The following is a 22,116-nucleotide window of genomic DNA, read 5'->3' on the forward strand; positions in this document are numbered from 1 at the left end:
TTTATTGCTCTGTTTGTTTTATTGTCGCATATGGTATTTCGTCTTGAAATTGCATTTTGTCGATTTTCTTTCTCATTTTCCCTGTTGGACAAATAGCTGAAAGGTGTGCAAGGAAACTTTTTTAGTAATATTTTATTGTAGTTTGAGGTATGTCACAATACCTTAAAATGAATGTTTCCCCTCACTTTCCCTGTTCTATGACAGCTTGGGGAATCGTGAGACTAACTTTAAGTGATGTAAGGAAAGTGCCTTAATAATATTTTACTGTAGTATGACGTATGTCACTGAAGGTGTCTTTTTTTTCTCAAAGTGTGTTTTTCTTCTCCCATACTTTCCCTGTTGGAATACTTAAGGAATATTTAAGGAATGCATGGTAACTGCCTAATTAATATTACATTTTAAGAATATCAAATTGCTGACCCTTGAGTTATCAGATGTCTTTTCATAATAACAGCCATTCTCTTTTACATAACAGCTTATAGCTGGAACCTGTGCGTATGCCTGGTTTCTTGATCCTGGCACACAGTCTCTGGTTTGTGTTCGTAATCATGACCGACTTAGATGTGTTAATGGTCTTTTAATATGAGCAATTCACCAAGTGATATATAGGCTGGGGACATACTTTGGGGAAACTAGCGTCTTCCAGGAATAACTTTCATAGTCACTGAAAAACAAAGAATAAGTATAAAGAATAAGCCTGAGGACTGAAGAGAATTGGCAGCACCGTGAATAAAACCAGTGAATAAAGTATCTCTGGATTCTATGATTCTTTACAGGGAAAACTACATTTTCACCGCATTCTGGGACATCAGGGATTATGTATTAGAGGAGAAACAGTCAAGGGCTGAAATGTGTGGTTTCAAATTATCTTAAAAAGACCAGTTTTCTGGATTAGTCATGAACTCACTATCCCCAAAGCGTATCCATGTGTTTTTACTTATTGCCCATGGAAGAGTGTGGCTATTGATGTATTTGCACCAACAGACCCCTTGCAGTGGAGGAGTAGAACCATGGCCTGTCATTCAAACAATAGCAGAGTGTGAATGGAGAGTCAACCCACTTTGATTAGAAGCAGATTTCACTCTGGTAAGCGCTCTGTGGTCAGCTAAGAGGAACTGTCAGCAAAGCTCACAGATGTTCTGGATTGGAAACTTTAACTTCAGAACCTCAAATAAGATCATGAGAAATCCGGTTTGTCGAATGGTAAAAGAAATGTATTTATCTTGATTTATCTTCACGTCAAATTCTTCTTGGTCCAAAGCATCCTCCTGAATGAGTTGAGCTCTCCAGAGAACCCATTGTGCCCGCCCACTATGAAATCACGTTTGGAGCCACGTCAGGTACATCTAAACTCCAGACATTTTCTGGTTCTTTACTGCTCTTTATTCATCATCTCCAATAGCATGACACAACTCATCATATCTCAGACAAAGAGCTGGCGTGCTCTGTACTTAAAAGCCTAATTAATAGAACGGGCCATAAAGTTTTATGGCCCCCTCGTCTGGAGGGCACCCTGGAGCCGCGTGCAGAGCAGAACGTTCGGAGGCTATGCTGTTTCAGTCTGTTTTCTCTTCGTCCCGTTGGGTCCTGTTGGCCTGTGAGGATGGGTAGCCTATAGGGGGCCGGTCCTCACCCTTGGCTGGCCCTTACCGCTACTTTCTGAGGTTTGGCAGCCCCCACCCCCCCCCCCCAGCACCACCACCCCGACCCACTGCCTGCCAAGACGGGACACGCCCGCCAAACTCAGTCCCGCGGCTCTCCTTGTATGAGCAACATCTGAATCCCCGCCCCCCCCCCCCCCCCCCCCCTATCGCTCAAAACACTGGGTTACCATGGGCTGTGGGCCGTCCTCATTTACCCGCATTGACATACAAACTCACATTCTGTGGCTTTTGGATTTATGGCACAATGGCGATGTAGCAGGGTATAAATACTGCAGTGTGTTGAAGCTGTAGGTCAAAGGAGAACCACGTCACCTCATAAGGGCCCCGTCTGACCGTACGAATGTGATCCACGGTCCTTTATCGATGGCGACCCAACAGTCACTGATCAGCAACGTACGTGTGGGGTGAGGCGAGGTTGAATTTCAACCTTGGGGCACTTAAAACCCATACTCCTCCCCGTCAGCGAAAGGAAGAACTCCTCACACAGTGCAAAACGTACAAGCTTGCATCAACTTTCCCCATTTAGACAAACAAGACAAGAGAGTTAGAAGGGAAAACCAAAACAGGAAATGCCTTACAGCAGTTGCGGTGAAATACAAAACCAAAATGTGGTATCAGATGACTCCCTTACCTAAATCAATAGCCATGTATTGTCTCTAAGTGACAGGGCTGCTCCCCCTTGCCCCCCGTTTTATCGAAACAAGCAAAGTAAGCATGACTATTTTTCCACCGCGGTTGACAATGCAGTCCATACAATCCGACGACCACGACCTCAAAGGTCTCGTCTCATTGTTTATTCTGCTATCGCCACGTCTACTGTACGTGCGCTGGGCTCGGTGTGCACGTTTGGGACCTGCTGGTATACCTCAGGTCTTGGAAGCTGCCTTGAGGAGGATCTAAAATAACAGTCTGCCCTGGTTTGTCCCGCCGTGGTTTGCGTGATCTGAGCTGAACTCTCTTGGGGTTGTTCTGAGTATTTGGCACTTTATGAACCTTGAGGCTGAGACGGTTTCATACTAAGAGGGGGAACGGCCGACCTCAATGGAGCGTGCTAGTCGAGGCCACTCGGCATGGCACGCCAGCACTTTGTGAAAATAGTTACATATATTCTGTAGGTATAGATAACAAAACCTTGTTATTCCGTCGCGCGTATCTGTATGCCTTCAGAAGCTTTGTGTCAATGTAAGCATGGCACGTAAAGAAAGGGCTTTGTGACGCACATCTGGTCATCCTGTGAAAACACAACTCACACGTTTGGACAACATGTGAAGGACCTAGATTGTATCATCATCATCTATTTGCCTGATTCCAGGAGTTGCTCCCCATATAGCAGATATCATAATGTAAATATTGTACAAATGTTAGGATTGCTTTAGCTGATACGTCCCATCCTGCTAGGAGAAGGGGATTGTAAAGATGGTCTAGACCTTTGGAAAACATTTTTTATTTTCAGCCCTCAAAACTTTGTTTCCCTGCATGCTTAGCAGGGCAGTGACACCTTGTTCTCGTAAAATACACCTACTGGCTCTGGCTCGGGGAGGTCAGGACAAGGCCCAGAGACCCAGGCCTCAGACACAACCATTGGTTGGTGCTTCACGTTTCATAAACCTGGGGGTTTGATGGACTGGGGCAGTTGTGTCCGGGTCTGCTGCTTTGAGATTCGAGGGGGAGATTCGCAGGGTAACAAATATTGACTGAAACGGCTGACGAGGTGTGACAATGTTAGCAGGAACAATGCCTTCATAACGTTAGCTTTCAACTGCTCCAACCGTTTTTAAATAATGTGCCGAAGGGCAATAATAATTATTGATGTCTGTGCTGCATCACAATGCGTGTAGTGAGGTGTGTGTGGAGGGGGTGTTGGTTTTATTAAGTTATGATTTATGAACATAACAAAGTCTTTATAGTTTGTAATAACACGTAAAAATATATCCAGGCACCTGTTCTGGTAAATCCTTTTTATGCCTCAGTGTTCTATTCCGTTTTGGAATATGTGATGAGTCAAGCTGCCCGGGTCTGATTTACCGGAGGTAGGCGGTGGGGGGTGGTTTGGCATTCTCCTCTTCCTGTTTCCTCCTGATAAGACCATTAATGGAGGAGTGTGTCTTCCCAGCTCAGCGGAGCCGCAGACGAAGAAAAGGAGAAGTCCTTATACCAGTGTTATTTACAACAGAGATTGCTGCTCCATGTTTTTGTTTGTGTCTGTGTGTATGTGTGTGTGTAGGTCTGTGTGTCTGTGTGTGTGTATGCATCTGTGTGTCTGCCGTTTGGTGAGAGCAATGATGGAAACCGTGTTCCTGGAACAAAAGGGAAGGGTGATCGGAATAGATGGTTTAAACATGACAACAACGGGATTGGGTGTTGTTGTGCTGGCTCTGTCTCCGAGCCCCTGCCCATTCACAACACAAATTGTAATTTCCTGGCCTCGCCATTCCTTCTTTTTGGTGGGGCAGTAAATCATTCCCAATCCGACCGGGGAAAGCCAAACAGTTGTGGCCTGATTGTACCGTCAATGTTTTCTTTTATCCACACGAAGCACATCATCCTTCAGCTACATTTCCATCCTTAATTACAGAGGAGGGTCAGGAAACATTTAGGCCAATTTTCTCCAATTCCATGATTTCTCTTCCCCCCCCCCCCCCCCCTCCCATCCCGTCAGTCTCCTCCCATGCTCAATCCTTGACTCATCCATCTCGCCGGTCGGGATCGAGCATCTCCGTTTTCCAGCACGCTATTCCCGGGGAGGAGCTGTAGCCGGGCTCCGCTGCTCTCCAAAGCGTGTTAGAGATAGAAGGAATGTCTTTATAAATAAACATGGCCACGTCCACCACAGGTGACGCACCACAGGCCCGGTGATGGATGGGAGGAATCTACATTTGATAATGGTCTCCGCTGCCTCGGCCCTCAGCCCTCAGCCCGCAGCCCTCAGGCAGACTGCGTTTATCTCCTTCTGTTGTCACAAAGCTGTACATAGAAGCCAGGGCTAAGGGTGTGCTAAGACCAGTTGGCTGGTATCCAGTTTTATTATCTCCATTATACATTTAAATGTCCATCAGAAATTGTATATACGTTACATTTTTATTTAATATATATTAAATATATAATTTTTATATTAAATTATAATTTCCTGAAAAAATAATTAGTACTTCATCTTTCCCCATCAAGGAATCATTTGTTCTTTTATTGTTATATTTATATACCTCTGCTCATTAATAGAGCAAAAGTATTGTGTAGGTCTGAAGGATGCTCACTTGGTACCACCAAAGCATAGTCACTGTGGTGGTGGATGGGCATTAATTTCATGTACAGTCATGCAACAGACAGGTTTGTAGAAATAGTGTCGGAAAGAGCAATCTATCGTGAATTCTGCTCTCAACAACCCACAGATGCATACGCAGTATATGGTATGGTATGAAGTAGCATAGAATAGTATGGTGTAGTGCACATGGTAGTTGGATAGCATCCTTAGCTTACGAGATGGCTTTAAGGTTCGCTCTGTCGATCGTGTGTCCAACTGCTTCTGCTCCAATGCAGAGGTATTTGATGGCACACTATCTGAAATGCAATAAAACACATTTGTTTTTTGTTATTTTACAAAAGAACAATCAAAAATTATGAATGGAGTCTGAAGAGCAGAAACTCATATAATGCGGGAACCCATTTCTGGAACTTAGTCACTCCAGCATATGCCCCGACATCTTGGCACGAGATCGTCTCTAGTTGTCCCTCTCATCAGTCTCAGAAAGGGAATATTATAGTTTTACGACGTTCGTGTGAATGTTTTTTTATAATACAGTCCCATGGCATTTTTAAAAACGAACCAGAATATTTGGATGTCTGTTTGCAGTTTTGACATACTCTATATTATAGATAATATTATACTTCTAACTGACATTTTATGATGATTATTTCTCGGTTCATTTCTAGAATATATCAAACAAAAAAAAGATCTTCGACCGGGGCCTTTGAAAGCAGAGAACTAATTGGTTGAGTCTGCCTCTGGAGGGCCCCGGGTCCATAGGAGCCCTTTATAGAAAGTTGATGAAGAAAAAATGAAAACAAACCTATCCTTTATCCTCAAGTGCCCTCTGTGAGTGCGGGTTTTGTTCTCCTGTACAATGCCAGAGGCGTCTGAGGGAATACATATATGCTTCGATTACAAATCAGATCCAGTGGAACGCAGAGAGAGGGAGCAAGGGAGAGCAAGGGGGAGCGAGGGAGAGGGGGGAGAGGGAGGAGGGAGAGAGCGAGGGAGAGGGAGGAGAGAGGGAGGAGAGGGAGAGGGAGGAGAGAGAGAGCGAGGGAGAGGGAGGGGGGAGAGGGAGGAGAGAGGGAGCGAGGGAGAGGGGGGGAGAGGGTGAATGGAGAGAATGTGGACACAAGAAGGCCTTTTGAGCAGGAACAGTACAGCGCTTTGTTCTCCAGCTGTTCCCTTGGCGATACCACAACACATGGATCCTCTGCTGGCCAGCCCCATTTGTCATCGACAATTAGGGCCCGGGTTCTCGTTATTAACCAACTCCCCAAACCCCCCCTCCGACGGACGGACAGTGGTACGAGAGCGGCTTAGCGGCAGACTCGCCGAACGCTTTGTTCAGACGAAGAAACCGCCGGGTAGACGTTTCAAAACCCCAAAACAAAAACGTCCGCCTTTTGTGTTTGGAAAGGTCCAGCGACGCTGGCGCTTCTCCGCACGCTGCTATAACACGCCGATACTTTAACTAGTGGAACAAGTGAGCAGAGAGGAGGATCGGAGCGACGTGGTTTGAGTCTTCCTGCTCTGATGCACACACCAGGCCGGGGCAGAAGGAAAGTTGTTTGATTGGCTCAAACAGCGTCTCCCTGGCGAGGGGGACGGCATGCTCAGTGTGGTGAGAGAGAGGCGGCCAAGAAGCCCTTCAAAACCGCCAACAGCGTCCCGGAGTGGCCCGCAAGGGAGGGGGGGAGAGGGAGGATATAGGAGAGAGTGAGGGAAAATGAAGTTGTCACGAAGCCACTTCAGAAAATGATGAATCGGATCAGGCTGTTATTTTTCCCTCTTATTCAGACTCTTACCCTTTGCAGTCTGTGTATGTGTGTGTTTGTGTGTGTGTGTCTATGTGTGTGCTTGTGTTTCAAAACTGGTGCTGTTGTGTATGTGTGTGTGTGTGTGTGTGTGTGTGTGTGTGTGGGTGGATGTGTTTTGCATAAGTAAGTAATCTCATTGTCTTTGCATCTGGTGTTGTTTTGCATATGTGCACAACATTTTTGCACGTAGACGTGTGTGCCTGTGTGTGGAAATGATAATTCAATGAATTCTGTGGCGTCGGTAGAGAATCATCTGAGTCTCAGATCTATTGTTCTCTGGTCCCAGCCCTGAATATGCACCCAAAAAGGTTATTTGTATTCAAGTCATTGTGGTTTTCTATTAATAATAACATTAGATTGTTTTAAATTGCAGCAACCACACTTTATTTGTGTGTGTGTGCGTGCCTGCGTGCGCGTGTGTGTGCCTGCGTGCGTGAGTGCATGCGTGCATTCGTGCTTGTGTGTGTGAGAGAGAGAGAGAGAGAGGGAAAAAATAATTAGGGAGCCTGGATTGTAGCTTTCTTTGATGACTTTGATTACTAGTAATGACAATAGAGAGAATATGATTATATTAATCAAGCTTTCTCATCAATGGCTCAGTATGATTTGCCAAGCTGATGAGTAAAGTTGCTAGTACTGTATACCATTTACACTGATGATGAAAATACACGACAGACAGACAGACGGAAAGCCGAGTAGAGTAGAGTACGAAGTGGAGAGTAGAGTGGAGAAAATAATCGACGACAAAAACACTAAATGAAGAAATTGATGATATAATTAGCGGTGTGAATGTGGCTGCATAAATTACCAACTGCAAGATGGATGGATCTACATTCTGCAGCGCGACTCTGCTTCTAACTGTAGCAGAATCCTTGACACGCTGCGAAACTCAGTCTGAACGCTCTTTGATACTTCACAAGAGGGATTCTCAAAAAGATGTGAGCAGGCTCCCACACAACACCAGAGGGATGTTTGTTTCTTTATTTATTGGGCTGCTCTGAGGTGCCAAAATATATCAAGCATTTAATAATAGTTTTCACGTCGTGTCAGGGAAAAGCCAAGCTTTTTATTGGAGGGACAACGGGGGACAACAATAATCTGTTGTTCTGTTGCAAAATTGTACACTTGGGAAAAAATTGGCAATGAGAATTGCTTTGACACATTTATTGTTTCCTATGAGAGAAAGTACACCATAAAACTGAAAACCTGAAAACCAATAATTGTTGTACTTGATATAAGCTACCAAGTGCTTTTCACTGTGCCCCCCCCCCCCCCAAAAAAAAAAGAATACTTTGCACCACAAAAAACAGAGTTAACTTTGCAGTTTAACGAGCTGTGAGTATTTTTTCCTTCGTGCCTCCCACCCAAGAACTTCTCTGCAGCCCCCTCCTTCCCCCAGGGGAAGTGTGAGGAGCATTAGTTTTATTAGCCATTGATTTCTCTCGCTCTCTCTCTCTCTCTCGCTCTCTCTCTCTCTCTCTCATGCACACACACACGCACACACACACACACACACACACACACACACACACACACACACAGAGCCTCTCCTTTCTGTGGGTCTTGAGGGCTCATTACAGCCTTCCTGCCGACGCCATCGCTCAGCCGGCGGTGGTGCGGCCGGTCCGTCCTTCCACTCCTTCCTGCTGAGCTAGCCTCGGTCGCGGCGCTAGCCCGCCAGGACCCGCCCCTGATTGGCCGATGCTGCTAACGCGGGGCCATCGATCAACCCCCCTGACGTGGGAGAGGGCTGTGGATCGATGCCCTGAGAAACGGCTGATGGAGCGTCGGCCTCGCTGATTGGGTCACCACATTTCATTAGCTTCAGCGGCGCGGCTGCCGGCTTCTGGGTCAACTTACTTGTGGCTGAAACAGTGAATATAATAAGCAGAGCCAGTGGGGTTAGAACTTTCTCTTCGCCAGTGTACCCCCACCCCCCCTCCCTTTTGTAAAAACATAGGGTTAGTGGGGGGGGTTTAAACCTTTAGACTTAAAGATTTTTGCAAACAATTCCAATCGAGTGAGAAACATACATATATTAAATATTGTTTACCTCCATCAGCAGTATAATCTATAGCAGTGATTCTCAAGGGGGTCGCGAGGGCGTTTTGAGTGGGTCGCACAGCATATGCCAAACCATAATCTTTAGAAGAAAACCAATGAATTAAATCCATTGTTAATTCATGTTGAAATGGCTTACCATTGGAATTGGAGTTTAGCCTCAAGTGTTGCAGCTTTTTCTTGCAACATGTATTTAACTGTACATGTGGGCATTGTTCACTACAGCCATATAAGTAAATAAATGGGTAATTCTTTTTGGGTTGTGACTTAATAACTGAAGACCCATGTAAGTCCTGAGGCTGGAGCTGCTCAGAACCACTGCTCTAAAGTCCCACAAGAAGCATAAATTTTCATGTATTAACGGCTGTATTGCATGAAAGCATTTCCAAGTAAAGAAATCATTGTGCCTTGACCCTCAGCCATCAGTATAAACGGCCGTTATAATCCCGCCACTGGATCAAATCGTCTCGCCTGCAGATCTGTAGACGTCTCAACGTGACCCAACGTCACAACGCTTTGTCCCACCACTCACGTGCAGTACAACAAAACGTGTGCAGTAACGCAATAGTCCTGAAAGCTGTTGGGTTTATGACTACTGACCCCCATGGAGGGAGGAGGAAGGAGGTGGCTTTACTATGGATGAGGGGTGTGGGTTTTGGAGAAGGGGGGTGCGGGGGGGGGTGTAGATGAAAGCAAAGGCACTGTTCTAACAGGGCAGAGACGGCTGACTTCCTGACGCTGAGCTCCAACCGGTATGCCTCCTTTGAAGCCCAAATCCCCTCGGCGGAAAGAATTCTGATTGGTTGCTAAGAATCCACCAATATCTGAGAGTGGCCGGTGTTGTGTGTGTTGGAGGTGGTGGTGGTGGTGGTGGAGGAGGTGGTGGTGGTGGTGGTGGTGGTGGTGGTGGTGGGTGGTGGAAGAGGAGGTGAGGTGGTGGTGGTGGTGGTGGTGGTGGTGGTTGGTGGAGGAGGAGGTGGAGGTGGTGGTGGTGGTGGTGGTGGAAGTGGAGGAGGTGGAGGAGGAGGAGATTTATCTTAATCAGGTAGGGGGTTGGCTGATGAAGGAAAGGCAGCTGGCCTTCAGTAATGGGGCACAGGACTGTGGAGAGGAATGGGTTCTTTTAATCATGGAATGGGATTGTGGATATATCAATGGTCCTGTGTGCCCGGACGTTTATTGTATGTTTTTAATGTGTTGGAATCGGTTGAATGGACTTTTAATCAGAATCAATTATCTTTCATTTTTTGAGATCTGTTTTTAATGTGGCAGCTTTAAGCGTTTTGTTGCATGGGCAGAACTATTTGGACGGGCAAAACATTGTGTAGTGTTGTATTTCCTGTTTGCTTAACTTTGAGTTTGAGTGTGGGGGAGGGGGAGGAGTCAGTGAGTGTGGGGGAGGGGGGGGAGTCAGCAAAGGTCATTTACATGTTTGTGTTCAACATAATGCGGACATGAGTCCAGACATGCTTCACTGCTGATTTATTATATAGTATCCAGATACTGCTTCAATAAGTGCTTACTCCAGTCCAAGCCAGTCAGTGCATCAGCAGAAAGTTCCCTATCAAGGACAGTCTCATAATCACCACTCATAAGCACTTGTCATGCATGAATTCATAAGCAATAAATAAGAAAATGTGTAAAGTACCAATGGGTCATTGAGCCAAAAGAAAGAACTCCCAATTGCTTAAATTAAGCAAGAATGCAATGTGTAATTTGCTACATCCAGCCAAGCTGTCCGAATGTTAAAATAGACCTATAGTAGTTAGTTAATTAGCCCAGTCTTTTAGACATTCAACATCCATATTGCTGGAAATGGTTCACTGTGGTAAACTACGAGGAGGTGCGGCAGGATCTGTGTTTTTAATCCGCGGGGAAGATGATCCAGAGAACTGAATCGAGATGAAAGGAGGTGCAAGCTAGAAGCTAGCCTGCTTTTGAATCTGCGATAAGTTTGGCCCGATTCCCCACTCTGTCGTGTCTAAGCGTTGTAAACAATATTCAAAACGATAAAACGACACGCATGTTTTCCTTCCCCCTCGTCGTGTCCTCTGTGTTCAGCTTATTGTTTGGATGCTGTCCCACTGAGTAACTTCACAGTTGGCGCATTCCTCACAAATCAAAAACAAATAGACACCAAATCAAAGACCCATCGCATGTGAACGGCCTCTGAAACCAAAATAAAACTCTAAATGAAAAAGATTTATAAACAAAATAACTTTTGCATTGGCCTAAAGATGAATCTTCTCTCTGTCTCGCTGTCTGACTCTCTCTCCCCTGCCCTCTCTCCCTCCCTCCCCTCCCTCTTTCTCCCCTCCCTCCCCTCACTCTCGCTCATCATTTAATTGAAACAACGTCTGAAGCGAATCCATCGCCAGCGCTGCCGTTGTTGTGGTTTAGTTTATTCATTTTTGACGTACACAGAGAAGCGTCGCACCGTATTACAGCATCATGCCCACCTGTCTACTGTGGCAGTGCAGAACACATTACTTTAGTTAGAGTACAACATATCATACAACTCGTTATCATATTTACAGCAGCCACAATCCAAAAAACATTGTACCTTCCTCACACACACACACACACACACCAACACACACACACACACACACACACACACAGTTTGATGGTGAACTTAAAATGGAAGGGCCCATGGGCACGCCCCCCCCAGACCCGTGTCCCATATTTCTGCCAGTTCACGAGGGATTGAGTGTGGGAAAGTGGTGGCGGTGGCGCTCCTGGCCCGGCATTGTTCTGCCAGCCCTCGGGTCGGACTGCCTGGGAACGCCCACCTCTGGTGCCTCAACAGCCTCTCCGCTGTGACGTAATGCTGGGTGGAAACAGGGAAAAACCTATGTGGAAGTTTTAGCATTTCAGCATCGACCTTTCCTCCCCATCCCCCCCCCCCCCCCGTGAGGCGACTTTCAGCAGGAACAGGAAGTAGAATTCCACATCTATAGGAAGAACAATTGATTAGGAGAACGGCGATCGTTTCCCAAGAGGAAGCAATAGAAACCTGAGTCATGCAGAAATACAATTAATAACAGAGGAAGTTGTTTATCATCTCACAGAGCAGTTATTGGTCTTTCTCTCTCTCTCTCTTTCTCTTGATGGCTCTCTCTCTGTCATGCTCTTTCTCTCCCTGGCTCAATCTCTCTTATTTATCTCTCACTCTCTCAATCTCTCTCTCTCTCTCTCTCTCTCTCTCACTCTGCTCTCTTTGCCAAGTTCAATTCAATTAGATTTGCTCTATTGGCATGAATGATGCAACGCTATTGCCAAGGCATCTTACAAACATTACAAAGCAACCAACAACAAATAAATGCACTACAGAGTTGAAAATATAATCAACAACATTAACAGCATCTCTCACTGTCATCTCTCACTGTCTCCCTCCCTCCCTCCCTCCCTCCCTCTCACCCTCTCACCCTCTCACTTTCTCTCCCTCCCTTCTTTCCGCGGCCTCTCACTTCCCTTATGGATCATAGAATGAAGCCGTCAGTAAATAAATCACGGCTAGTGTATGTCAGCTCGCATGAGCACGCCGGGCTACGGGGATGATGCAACGCGCTCGCACCATGATGGATGGGAACACTCCAGGACAAAGAACCAGTGGAGTTCGGCTCCACTGGGGGGCAGAGCAATGATCTCCAATACGCTGCCCTGTCCACACACTGCCTGAGCGCCCAGTGATTAATCCTCTCGCCAGCTGTGGGGGTGACTGGACACCCCATTGCCTCTGAATGGCTCAACCATCACCGCCTTGAGACCCCGCATGGCGTGGTGTGGGTTACATAACGCGGCCTTGTTTATATGCAAAGTGGATATGCAAATATGAATAATATGTGTAGAGCCTGGACGTATCAATGGAGCCATACTTTTGCATACTCTCCCTGTCTCTTTCACACACACACACGCACGCACGCACGCGTGCACACACACACGCACATGCACACACACACAGGGAGGCACCTTTAATGAGATTATGCAACCCCTGACCGCTGCATGTTTCAGAAACGACATGGGGTCTATGATCACTGTCTAATCCTGTTAGCATTGGGCTTTCACCAAGGTGATGTGGAGCTGTCAAGCACACACACACACACACACACACACACACACTTATAATGCGCTGGCTAATCAACATATAGATGGCTGATAAATCGCCACAGAAGACATATACATGTTAATGACAATTTGATGGTCTGAGCTATGAAATGTTAAAGATGTAAGATAAGAAAGAGTTAAAGCTGACCAGCACATGCGATAGAAAAACAGGAACAATCGCTAACAAAGAAAAAATTTACGAAAATTGCATCGTTAAAAGTTAACGATGCAATGGCACGCAGGCTGATGTCCATTAACTGTGTGGGGTAAGGGTTCTCATCACCCACGACTAAACCTGCCCCCCCACTCGCCATCGGAGCTGTTGTCATTCATCCCGCCTTGAGTACCTTCAGTCAGCCCGGTTTATGCTCCAAACGTTTCCTTCGTGTAGCCGAGGACAGGTCGAGCGCGATGTACCAGACAGGCTGGCCCCAGGCCCAAATATTTACACAGTACTCAAGTACAACATTTACCAACGCAGTATTGATGATCGCTGCAGTGTTGTTTTAATGAAGCGTGTGTGTCAGGCGGGTTAGTACGGGAGCGTGTAAACCGAACAGGCGCCCCAGACGGAACACGGAGCCGGAGGGGGCCGGGGGGGCTGCGTGTGTTTCACTGAGGTGCAGGTCAACACAGACCTGGAGGCTAAACACAGGCTCTGACTAAAGAGGCTGGTGGAGAGCTGCACCACACCATCAACAAGTTGTGTCAAAGCGGTGGAGTTGAAGTCCAAACATTTAATACGGCCGTACAACCGCATAGGGGTAATACCCATGATGATTAGAGTGGACATTTATAGGCAGGGAAGTTCATTTAAACATTTAGATATGCTGTTTATCTATCTATATATATATATATATATATATATATAGATAGATATTTAACAGATATATTACAGAAGGGAGTGATTTGTGTCTGGAGACGTTTTACATGCAAACCTGATTTCAGATTAGTATTTTCAAATCATGCTTTTGGTTAGAAGCTGCCGATAAAAAACAACCTCCGTCTCAGTAAAAGCTTCAGCAGCAAGGCAACAAAGGACAGAACACACACACACACACACACATCTATAGACCTCTGAAGAATAAGTCCCGCCTCCGAGGCTCCCGGTTCCCTCGGTCAAATGTCTATGGGAAATAACATGGGGTTTTTGAATGATCGTACATAGCAAACTCTGTAGGTGGCAAAAAAGTAAAAGCTGCGTCACGTTTTGCACTACACACATTTTCCATCTAGTTTCGACTGTTTTTTTCAATTGTCAGTGCCGTTATAGTAGTAAAAGATTATAAATGCTATTTTAACGGCACCGACAATCCAAAAAGCCAGTCGAAACTAGATGGAAAATGTGTGTAGTTCAAAACGTGACGCACCTTTTACTTCTTCGCCACCGACAGAGTTTGCTATACGATCATTCAAAAACCCCATGTTATTTCCCATAGATATTTGACCGAGAGAACCGGAGCCTCGGAGGTGGGACTTATTCAGAGGTCTATTGGCTGGGCAGAGAGGGAGGGGGCATTGGAGTGGGGCAGTGGAGTGGGGGGCAGTGGAGTGGGGGTGGGGGGCAGTGGAGTGGGGGCAGTGGAGTGGGGGGCAGTGGAGTGGGGGGCAGTGGAGTGGGGGGGCAATGGAGTGGGGGGGGCAGTGGAGTGGGGGGCAGTGGAGTGAGGGGGCAGTGGAGTGGGGGGGCAGTGGAGTGGCCCCATTTGCATTTTGAAACGACACACACACCGGATCACCCCTACCAGTCTGGTTGTGTCTCCATTGAAAGCCGGGACAGGTGAAAGAACCACTTAAGCCCCCCCTACTACACACACACACACACACACACACACACACACACACATACATGCATGCATGAACACACACACACACACACACACACACACACACACACACACACACACACACACACACACACACGAGCACACTTGCTCACGCACATACATACATACAAAAGTATCTATCTACATGCACACACCCACATACACATGTATGAACACACACTCTCGCACACACTCGCAAACACAAACACACATATACGTTCATGCATGCACACACACACACACACACACACACACACACACACACACACACACACACACACTCAATCACTCACTCATTCAATCATAAACCCGCACACAATCAAACACACACACACACAATTTTTCTCGCCCACACTCAGACAATCACACAGGCACACGCTCACAAATGGCTCTCCAAAAAAAACACCTACTCATATGTCCTCAGAATGTCAATGGAAAAAAACACCTCCCCACACACACACACACACACACACACAGACACACACACACACACACAGACACACACACACGCGCACACACGCACACACAGTGTACACACACACACCCAGTGCGCAGCAGTGCATGGTGTGGACCCTGTCCTGTACTTTGTGCGTGCTGAATAGAGCGCGCCCCCCCCCAACCGCCCACCCCCCCAGCAGCCCGCCGGCCGGCCCACATACGGCGGTGGAATACAAAGGACGGCCCCTAAGAGCCATCACTACAGGGGACCACTCCATCATGGCCGCCCAGCTCCCTCCCACACACCCTCCCTCCCCCCTTCAGCCTCCCCCCCTCAGCCTCCCTCCCATACACCCTCACCCCTCCCTCCCTCGCCCCTGTCCTCTCCCTCCCTCCCTCGCCCCCTCACCCCCCCTCCTCCACCCACTGGCCCTGATGAAGTCATCAGCAGCAACCTCCCATGTTGTCACACACACACACACACACACACACACACACACACACACACACACTCAATCAATGCAATTGATGAACCTGGGGACAATGTAAACCTCTACTCACATAACATAATATGTGTACAATACATATTTGTATCATTGCCTCCTGCAGGGACAACACATGTGTGCTAACACACATGCAACACAGTGTACACACACACACACACACACACACAATGCTGACAGCTAATTTCTTTCAAACCACCTCTTACGGCTAATGCGTTCTTTTCAGCTGTCCTCAGTGTGTGTATGGGTGGGTGGGGTGGAGAGGGGGGCGATTGAATATTTAAATTATTTCTCCAGTGCAGTATTCAGTCACTGGTTGTGGCAAGACACATGGGGGGAGGGGGGGGGGGTATAGTTGGGGGGAGGGTGTGTCTTTTGAATTCACCAGGATACAGTAATTGCCGGCAGAGACAAACAGCAGCTGTAAGGTGGAGTGTGTGTGTGGAGGCATTGGAACATGGCTCACATCGGATTGAATTTGATACGGAGGAATACACCCAAACACTCCTCCTCCTCTTCCTCCGAAGGATAAATACATTATCAGCGTTTCACGTCCAATCTGGTTCCTGAGGCGATGCCGGCGGCCGCATTCCAGTAATGCGTTCTCCGCACCTCATCCCATGTCAGGACACACCTCGGCAGTTCATTTAACAACTACCGCACATCACATGAACACACAAATATGTTTATCCATGGCTCCAGTGCGGAGTGAAGGTGTAAACATGTGTTGATGGATCGTCCACTCAGGGAGGGGAATAAGAGAGAAGGGTTGTGTAAACGTAGCAAACTGCATCTCGTTGTGCAACACGAGGCCCGCGACGCAGAGCCTGAGAAACAAGTGTTTGCTTTTCCCCCTCCGGCACAAAACAATGATGGGAAACGGACGGGGTCAGCGGGCTGTCAGAGCGTTCTGCTGACCAACGGGTCATTCCCGTTCAGATCGTTAGGACCACACCTTTCAACCGGCCCTGTTGTCCTGGAGATTGTACATGATGATCGTTGTGTCATTCCCCCCATTCTTCTGCCTTACCTCATTGTGTACTTAAATGCTGTGATTCTTAGCTGTGAGCTGTGTTCTGGTGAAGGGTTCTCTCTCTCTCTCTCTCTCTTCCTCTCTCTCTCTCATGCTCTCTCTCTCTCTCTCTCTCTCTCTCTCTCTCTCTCTCTCTCTCTCTCTCTCTCTCTCTCTCTCTCTCTCTCTCTCTCGCTCTCTCGCACTCTGGCTTGCTCTCTTAATCTACATCGCCCTTGCTCTGAACTAAACATTATCATCATTATTATAAAATACTACTCCCATGTGTTCCAGACAGATAACGGTGTAATTATTTTCCTGGTGCTTAATGTTATTCGGCCATGCCTTCAATAGTCGGAGTGTTGCAGTGTTTTTGGCCATTTCTTCTCCCAGTCCCGGTGGAGTTGGGAGATGAATCTCATTTGTTACGGTCTATTAGCACCCTCCACTCTCTCATAATAATAATAATAATAATAATGTGCTAATTGTCAGATTTCACCACAGCCTCATCACAATGGGGGGGGGGGGTAACCACATGACCATGTTTGTGTATGTACGCGTGACATATGTACATGGTTGCGTATGCGTGTGCAGGGAGCGAAGCTTGTGTGTGTGTGTGTGTGTGTGTGTGTGTGAGTGTGTGTGTGTGTGTGTGTGCATGCATGTGTGTGTGTGTGTGTGTGTGTGTGTGTGTGTGTGTGTGTGTGTGTGTGCACACGTGTGTGTACACCTAGGTGTATTTGCCTCTTGGCACAACACATTATACATTCAGCGGGGTAGAATGTATTTCCATTGGGAGACAGAATGATTCCACCTTTTCGTTTTTATGTGAGCCTCAAGGCACTGAGGCCCATTAATATGTGAATGAATGAATAAATAGGTAAATGTGTTTGCAAACATAGAGATGACCGAACCTCCATCACGCTCAATCATATTCTCTATCAACCATAGGCAACCTTTTCCATAGATTAATACCTCATGAATTACTATTGAATTACTAATTTGGACTTACTAAGTTATTATTAATGACTGACTAAGTAATCACTAATTAACTAAGTATTTACTTAGTGATTACTAAATGAGAAAATACAGTGATGTGACATGAAAACGAGATCATGATGACAATGAATCACTCAACCACTCTACAACTCACGCCATACTAAGGGTTTGTGTCTTTGTGTTTGCAGCCGGGCCATCAAGACCAACCAGGACCTCCTGGCGGAGACCCCCTGGACCAACGTCCTCCACGACGACTTCTGGGGCACCTTGCTCACCCACAGCGGCAGCCACAAGTCCTACCGGCCGCTCTGCACCCTGTCCTTCCGGCTGAACCACGCGCTGGGCGGGCTGCGGCCCTGGGGCTACCACCTGGTCAACGTGGGGCTCCACGGGGCCGTCACCGGCCTGTTCACCGCGCTGTGTCGGCCCCTGCTGCTGGGCCGTGGCGGCGGGGGGCCCCCCTGGAGCCTGCTGGCGGGGCTGCTGTTCGCCTCGCACCCGGCCCACACGGAGGCCGTGGCGGGGGTGGTGGGGCGGGCCGACGTGGGCGCCGGGCTCTTCTTCCTGCTCTCTGTCTTCTGCTACGCCCGGCACTGCGGGCTCCGCCCAGACCCACACCCGACCGGGTCCTTCCAGACCCCCTTAAGGCATTGTAATGGGGGTGTTGGTGGTGGGGAGCGTGGTGCTGGTGGTGGTGGTGGTGGTGGTGGAGGAGGAGGAGGAGGAGGCGTGCTCCAGTGCTGGGCGTGGATGCTGGGCAGCCTCTGGTGTGCGGCGGCCAGCATGCTGTGGAAGGAGCAGGGGCTGACGGTGCTGGCAGTGTCCGCCGCCTATGACCTCTTCCTGGTCCAGAGACTCCGTCTACGGCAGGCACTGCTGCTACTGCTGGGCAAGGTACGTGTGTGTACGTGTGTGTGTGTCTGTGTGTGTGTGTGTGTGCGTGTGCGTGTGTGTGAGTGTGCATGTGCGCGAGGATACGAGTGTGGGTGTCTGTGTGTGTGTGTATGTGTGTTGTCTGTGATTGTTTGTGTGTGCATGCGCGTGTTTGTGTGTGTGTGTGTGTGTTCGTGTGTGTGTGTGTGTGTGTGCGTGTGCGTGTGTGTACGTGTGGGGGCTTCAGTAGTGAGAGGGAGGATGGAGAATGCGTGTGTTAGCTTTTCTCTCGTGTCCCGGTGCGTTTGCATATCTGATTCCCTGTTCCTTCCTGTGTGGGAGGAAACCCTGTTGTCTGTTGGTAATGTTTCTGTTGTGGTTTGTGAATAATGCAAATTAATGCGTTTGTAGTTTGAATCCGTCGTCTGGGAGCTGGTTCAGGATGGGCTGCTGGTGGGAATCGCCCCCTCCACCCATAATCTTTAACAAATATGCTAAACACGTTAGACAGAACAAAGGTTATGCAGAAAAACCTGGATAGCATAGTTTCAGTAAGCAATTAGTGTTTCTGTATCTTGTGTTTCTTGTAGCATCATCAGGCCCTGACACATTCTTGTAAAGATAATCTGGCAATAACACATCAATATGTGGCTACCTCACACATAAGTGATTCAAACACAATTCCCTTTCAGGTAAATAGGCAAGGTATTAAAATTTTCTCTGAGCTTATGCAAAATTGCTAAACTGTGTGTTTTTGGGTTCTCTTTGTACTCTTCCATCATTACGTTTTCTACATTTCACAAAATAATAAGTCAGGTGCGCTCAGGATTTTATAATCGTCCAAACCGCTGTCTTCGCAAAATTCTGTCAACCGTCAACATTTCCCTAAAACCCACGCTAGGCTAACCCGCTGATGGAAAGTTCTCCTGTACAAAACGGAACAAGATGTCCCCCCCCCCCGATAAGTAGCACAATCGATGAGAACATTAAGTCCTCGCAGCTTCACCAAAAAATCCCCGGCCAGATCCTGGCGACCATATGTTGAGCGCCGTAGCGGGAGCCTGGTAGTAGTAGTAGTGGTTCAATGTGTTGCCTTAAAGTCTGGAGGATTTCATCACCTTCCCTCAGCTGTCACTGACGGACTCCTGTGTGCTCCCTGCTGTCACGCTGGCGGGGAGCAGGTATGTCTCCATTGTCCTCTACCTAGTTTGCACAGAAACAATCTCCTTGGCTACCGGCCCCAGCAGCCGCAGCAGACAGGTTGTGGTGCCAACCCTCCGTGGAACAGCGCTGCAAACGAGCCGCCGGCACATCTGGCTCGTTTATCACCATGGCAATAGCCCCTTCCCTCCTCCCCTATTCCCCACAGTCACAGCTATCTTGGCAGGGTGCTCGTTAGGCGAGGGGGGGGCGAGGGGGGGCGAGGGGCGGCGGACCGGGCTATCGGCTGCACGATTGTAGGCCAGACGTCTGGAGGTACACCTGGGAATACAGAGAGAGAGAGAGAGGTACACCTGGGAATACAGAGAGAGAGAGAGAGAGAGAGAGAGAGAGAGAGAGAGAGAGAGAGAGAGAGACTGAGAGAGAGGGAGAGAGAGAGACAGAGACAGAGAGAGAGAGACTGAAAGAGAGAGAGAGAGACTGAAAGAGAGAGAGAGAGACTGAGAGCGAGAGAGAGAGATAGAGAGAGAGAGAGAGAGAGAGAGAGAGAGAGAGAGAGAGAGAGAGAGAGAGAGGAAGAACAAGTGATCGAGGGAGACGGAGAGGGGGAGGGGGAGGGGAGAGATTGAGAGAATGAGAAGAAATAAGGAAACTATGCCCTCATTTCCTTCTTCCCCGTATCTGCCCTTTGTGCCTCTCTCTCCCCACGCTCCAGAGCAGCTCGGCTCTGTGAGGCTCTGTGAGGCTTCTCATTGGGCGGTGTCTGCTGGTTGGAGGGGCTGGGGGCGCTGGTGGAGGAGGCTGCTATGGTAATGGCTGTGCAAAGAATACAATGGAAAGGTTGGCAAGGGAAAAAAATACATCAAGACAAACTTCCTGTCATCGGTTCCACTGATAGACGGGGGTTGTACTACGGTTCCACCGATAGACAGGGGATTGTTCTACGGTTTTAGGATAGACAGGGGATTGTTCTACGGTTCCACCGATAGACAGGGGATTGTTCTACGGTTCCACAGATAGACAGTGGATTGTTCTACGGTTCCACAGATAGACAGGGGGTTGTTCTACGGTTTCACAAGCAGGTGGGGATGCTCTTCACCCCACCTGGACACGCAGACCGCAGCAGAACTCATTCCCTCCTCTTACGAACGCTAATCAGAGGGAAATGAGATTTTGAATGAGCCCCTCTTAGGTGTGTGTGTGTATGTGCAAGCACTTGTGTATTAGCAAGGTTGTGTGTGTGCGTGCCTTTGTGTGTGTGTGTGTGTGTGTGTGTGTATGCTCTCATTTGTGTGTGTACTCATGTGTGTGTGTGTGTGTGTGTGTGTATTTATGTGTGTGTGTGTGTGTGTGTGTGTGTGTGTGTGTGTGTGTGTGTGTGTGTGTGCATGTGTGTTTGTGTGCGCACAATTATTAGGAAAGGGTGCAGCATACACTGCAGTCTAGAATATGGTAATTTTAATGATCATCATTAAATCCTAAAATGATTTTGATCCCTTCGGTCTGTCACCAACAAAACACATGATACGATGGCAGCAATAAGCAGAACTGCCCTCCTGTGACTGGGTGTAGGAGCAGCTCTAAACTGTTTCCTGCTCTTGCATTTCAAACAGGGGATCGTGCAATCTGTATTCTTGGCAGCAGGAAAATAATTTGGAATCAGAGGGCTGAATAACAGGTATAATTTGAAGGAAAACATGTTCAGGAATCCTTCCACGGAACAAAGACAGAGCAGCCAATCAGTAGAGAAAATATTTGATGCTCTTCCTTCTCAAGCTCCTCAGAGAATCGCTGCCTGTTATTTAAAAAAAAAAAAAATTCCAGACCTTTTCCTGCTCACTCTGGTTAAGGTCAGGCAGATGATTCTGCACGCTGACCGCTCCATGTTGGGCTGATTTTCCTGAAGCCGGAGGAGCTCAGCCGTGAAATGGTGTCTTCTATATTCTGCCTTCCACATTGGTTTGGCTCACAGTAGACCTTGTTTTCATGTAAATAATAGAATGTAAAGTTGCTTATCTGGCACAAGAGTCCCTGCAGTAGGAAATTAATTCAAGCAGCACTAATAACATTGTGTTATTTAAACACGCAACACATTGTTGCGGCTCCAATTTCGATTGTGTAACACATTAAGTGAGGAGTACATTGCGGATATTTACATTAAGGTTGTACAATTGAATGCAGCCCATATCCACAAAGTAATTGAAAAGCTGAAAGTGTTCCAGATTTCCACATATGAATCATGATAATAAGATATGAAATTATCGCCATACAATTCGTCATGAACTGATTGTGATACAGATGTAATGTGGCTCATCTTACCTGAGCTAAATATGGGAAACCACATTTATTTACTAGGGGAAAATTGTTTCAAATAACTCACTAATCATACAGTATGGTGGTGTGTG

At 47.5% G+C, this 22,116-nt stretch overlaps 2 protein-coding genes across 2 annotated transcripts in view; both read left to right on the forward strand.

Annotated features, from left to right (window-relative positions):
- Positions 1–219, forward strand: part of mettl25 (methyltransferase like 25) — a gene marked incomplete at its 3' end in the record, with an annotated part of 3,185 nt that extends 2,966 nt beyond the window's left edge. Inside the window, exon 6 of the mRNA XM_084483298.1 lies at positions 205–219. Coding sequence (XP_084339424.1) covers positions 205–219 — 15 coding nt within the window. The remainder of the gene's footprint in view (positions 1–204) is intronic.
- A 16,021-nt stretch (positions 220–16,240) lies between these two features.
- tmtc2a (transmembrane O-mannosyltransferase targeting cadherins 2a) overlaps positions 16,241–22,116 on the forward strand; it is a gene marked incomplete at its 5' end in the record, with an annotated part of 34,229 nt that continues 28,353 nt past the window's right edge. The window contains 2 exons of the mRNA XM_084483299.1: positions 16,241–16,260; positions 17,866–18,571. Coding sequence (XP_084339425.1) covers positions 16,241–16,260; positions 17,866–18,571 — 726 coding nt within the window. The remainder of the gene's footprint in view (positions 16,261–17,865; positions 18,572–22,116) is intronic.

Source organism: Micromesistius poutassou, assembly GCF_964030765.1.
Source record: "Micromesistius poutassou genome assembly, chromosome: 18".
Classification (NCBI taxonomy): domain Eukaryota; kingdom Metazoa; phylum Chordata; class Actinopteri; order Gadiformes; family Gadidae; genus Micromesistius; species Micromesistius poutassou.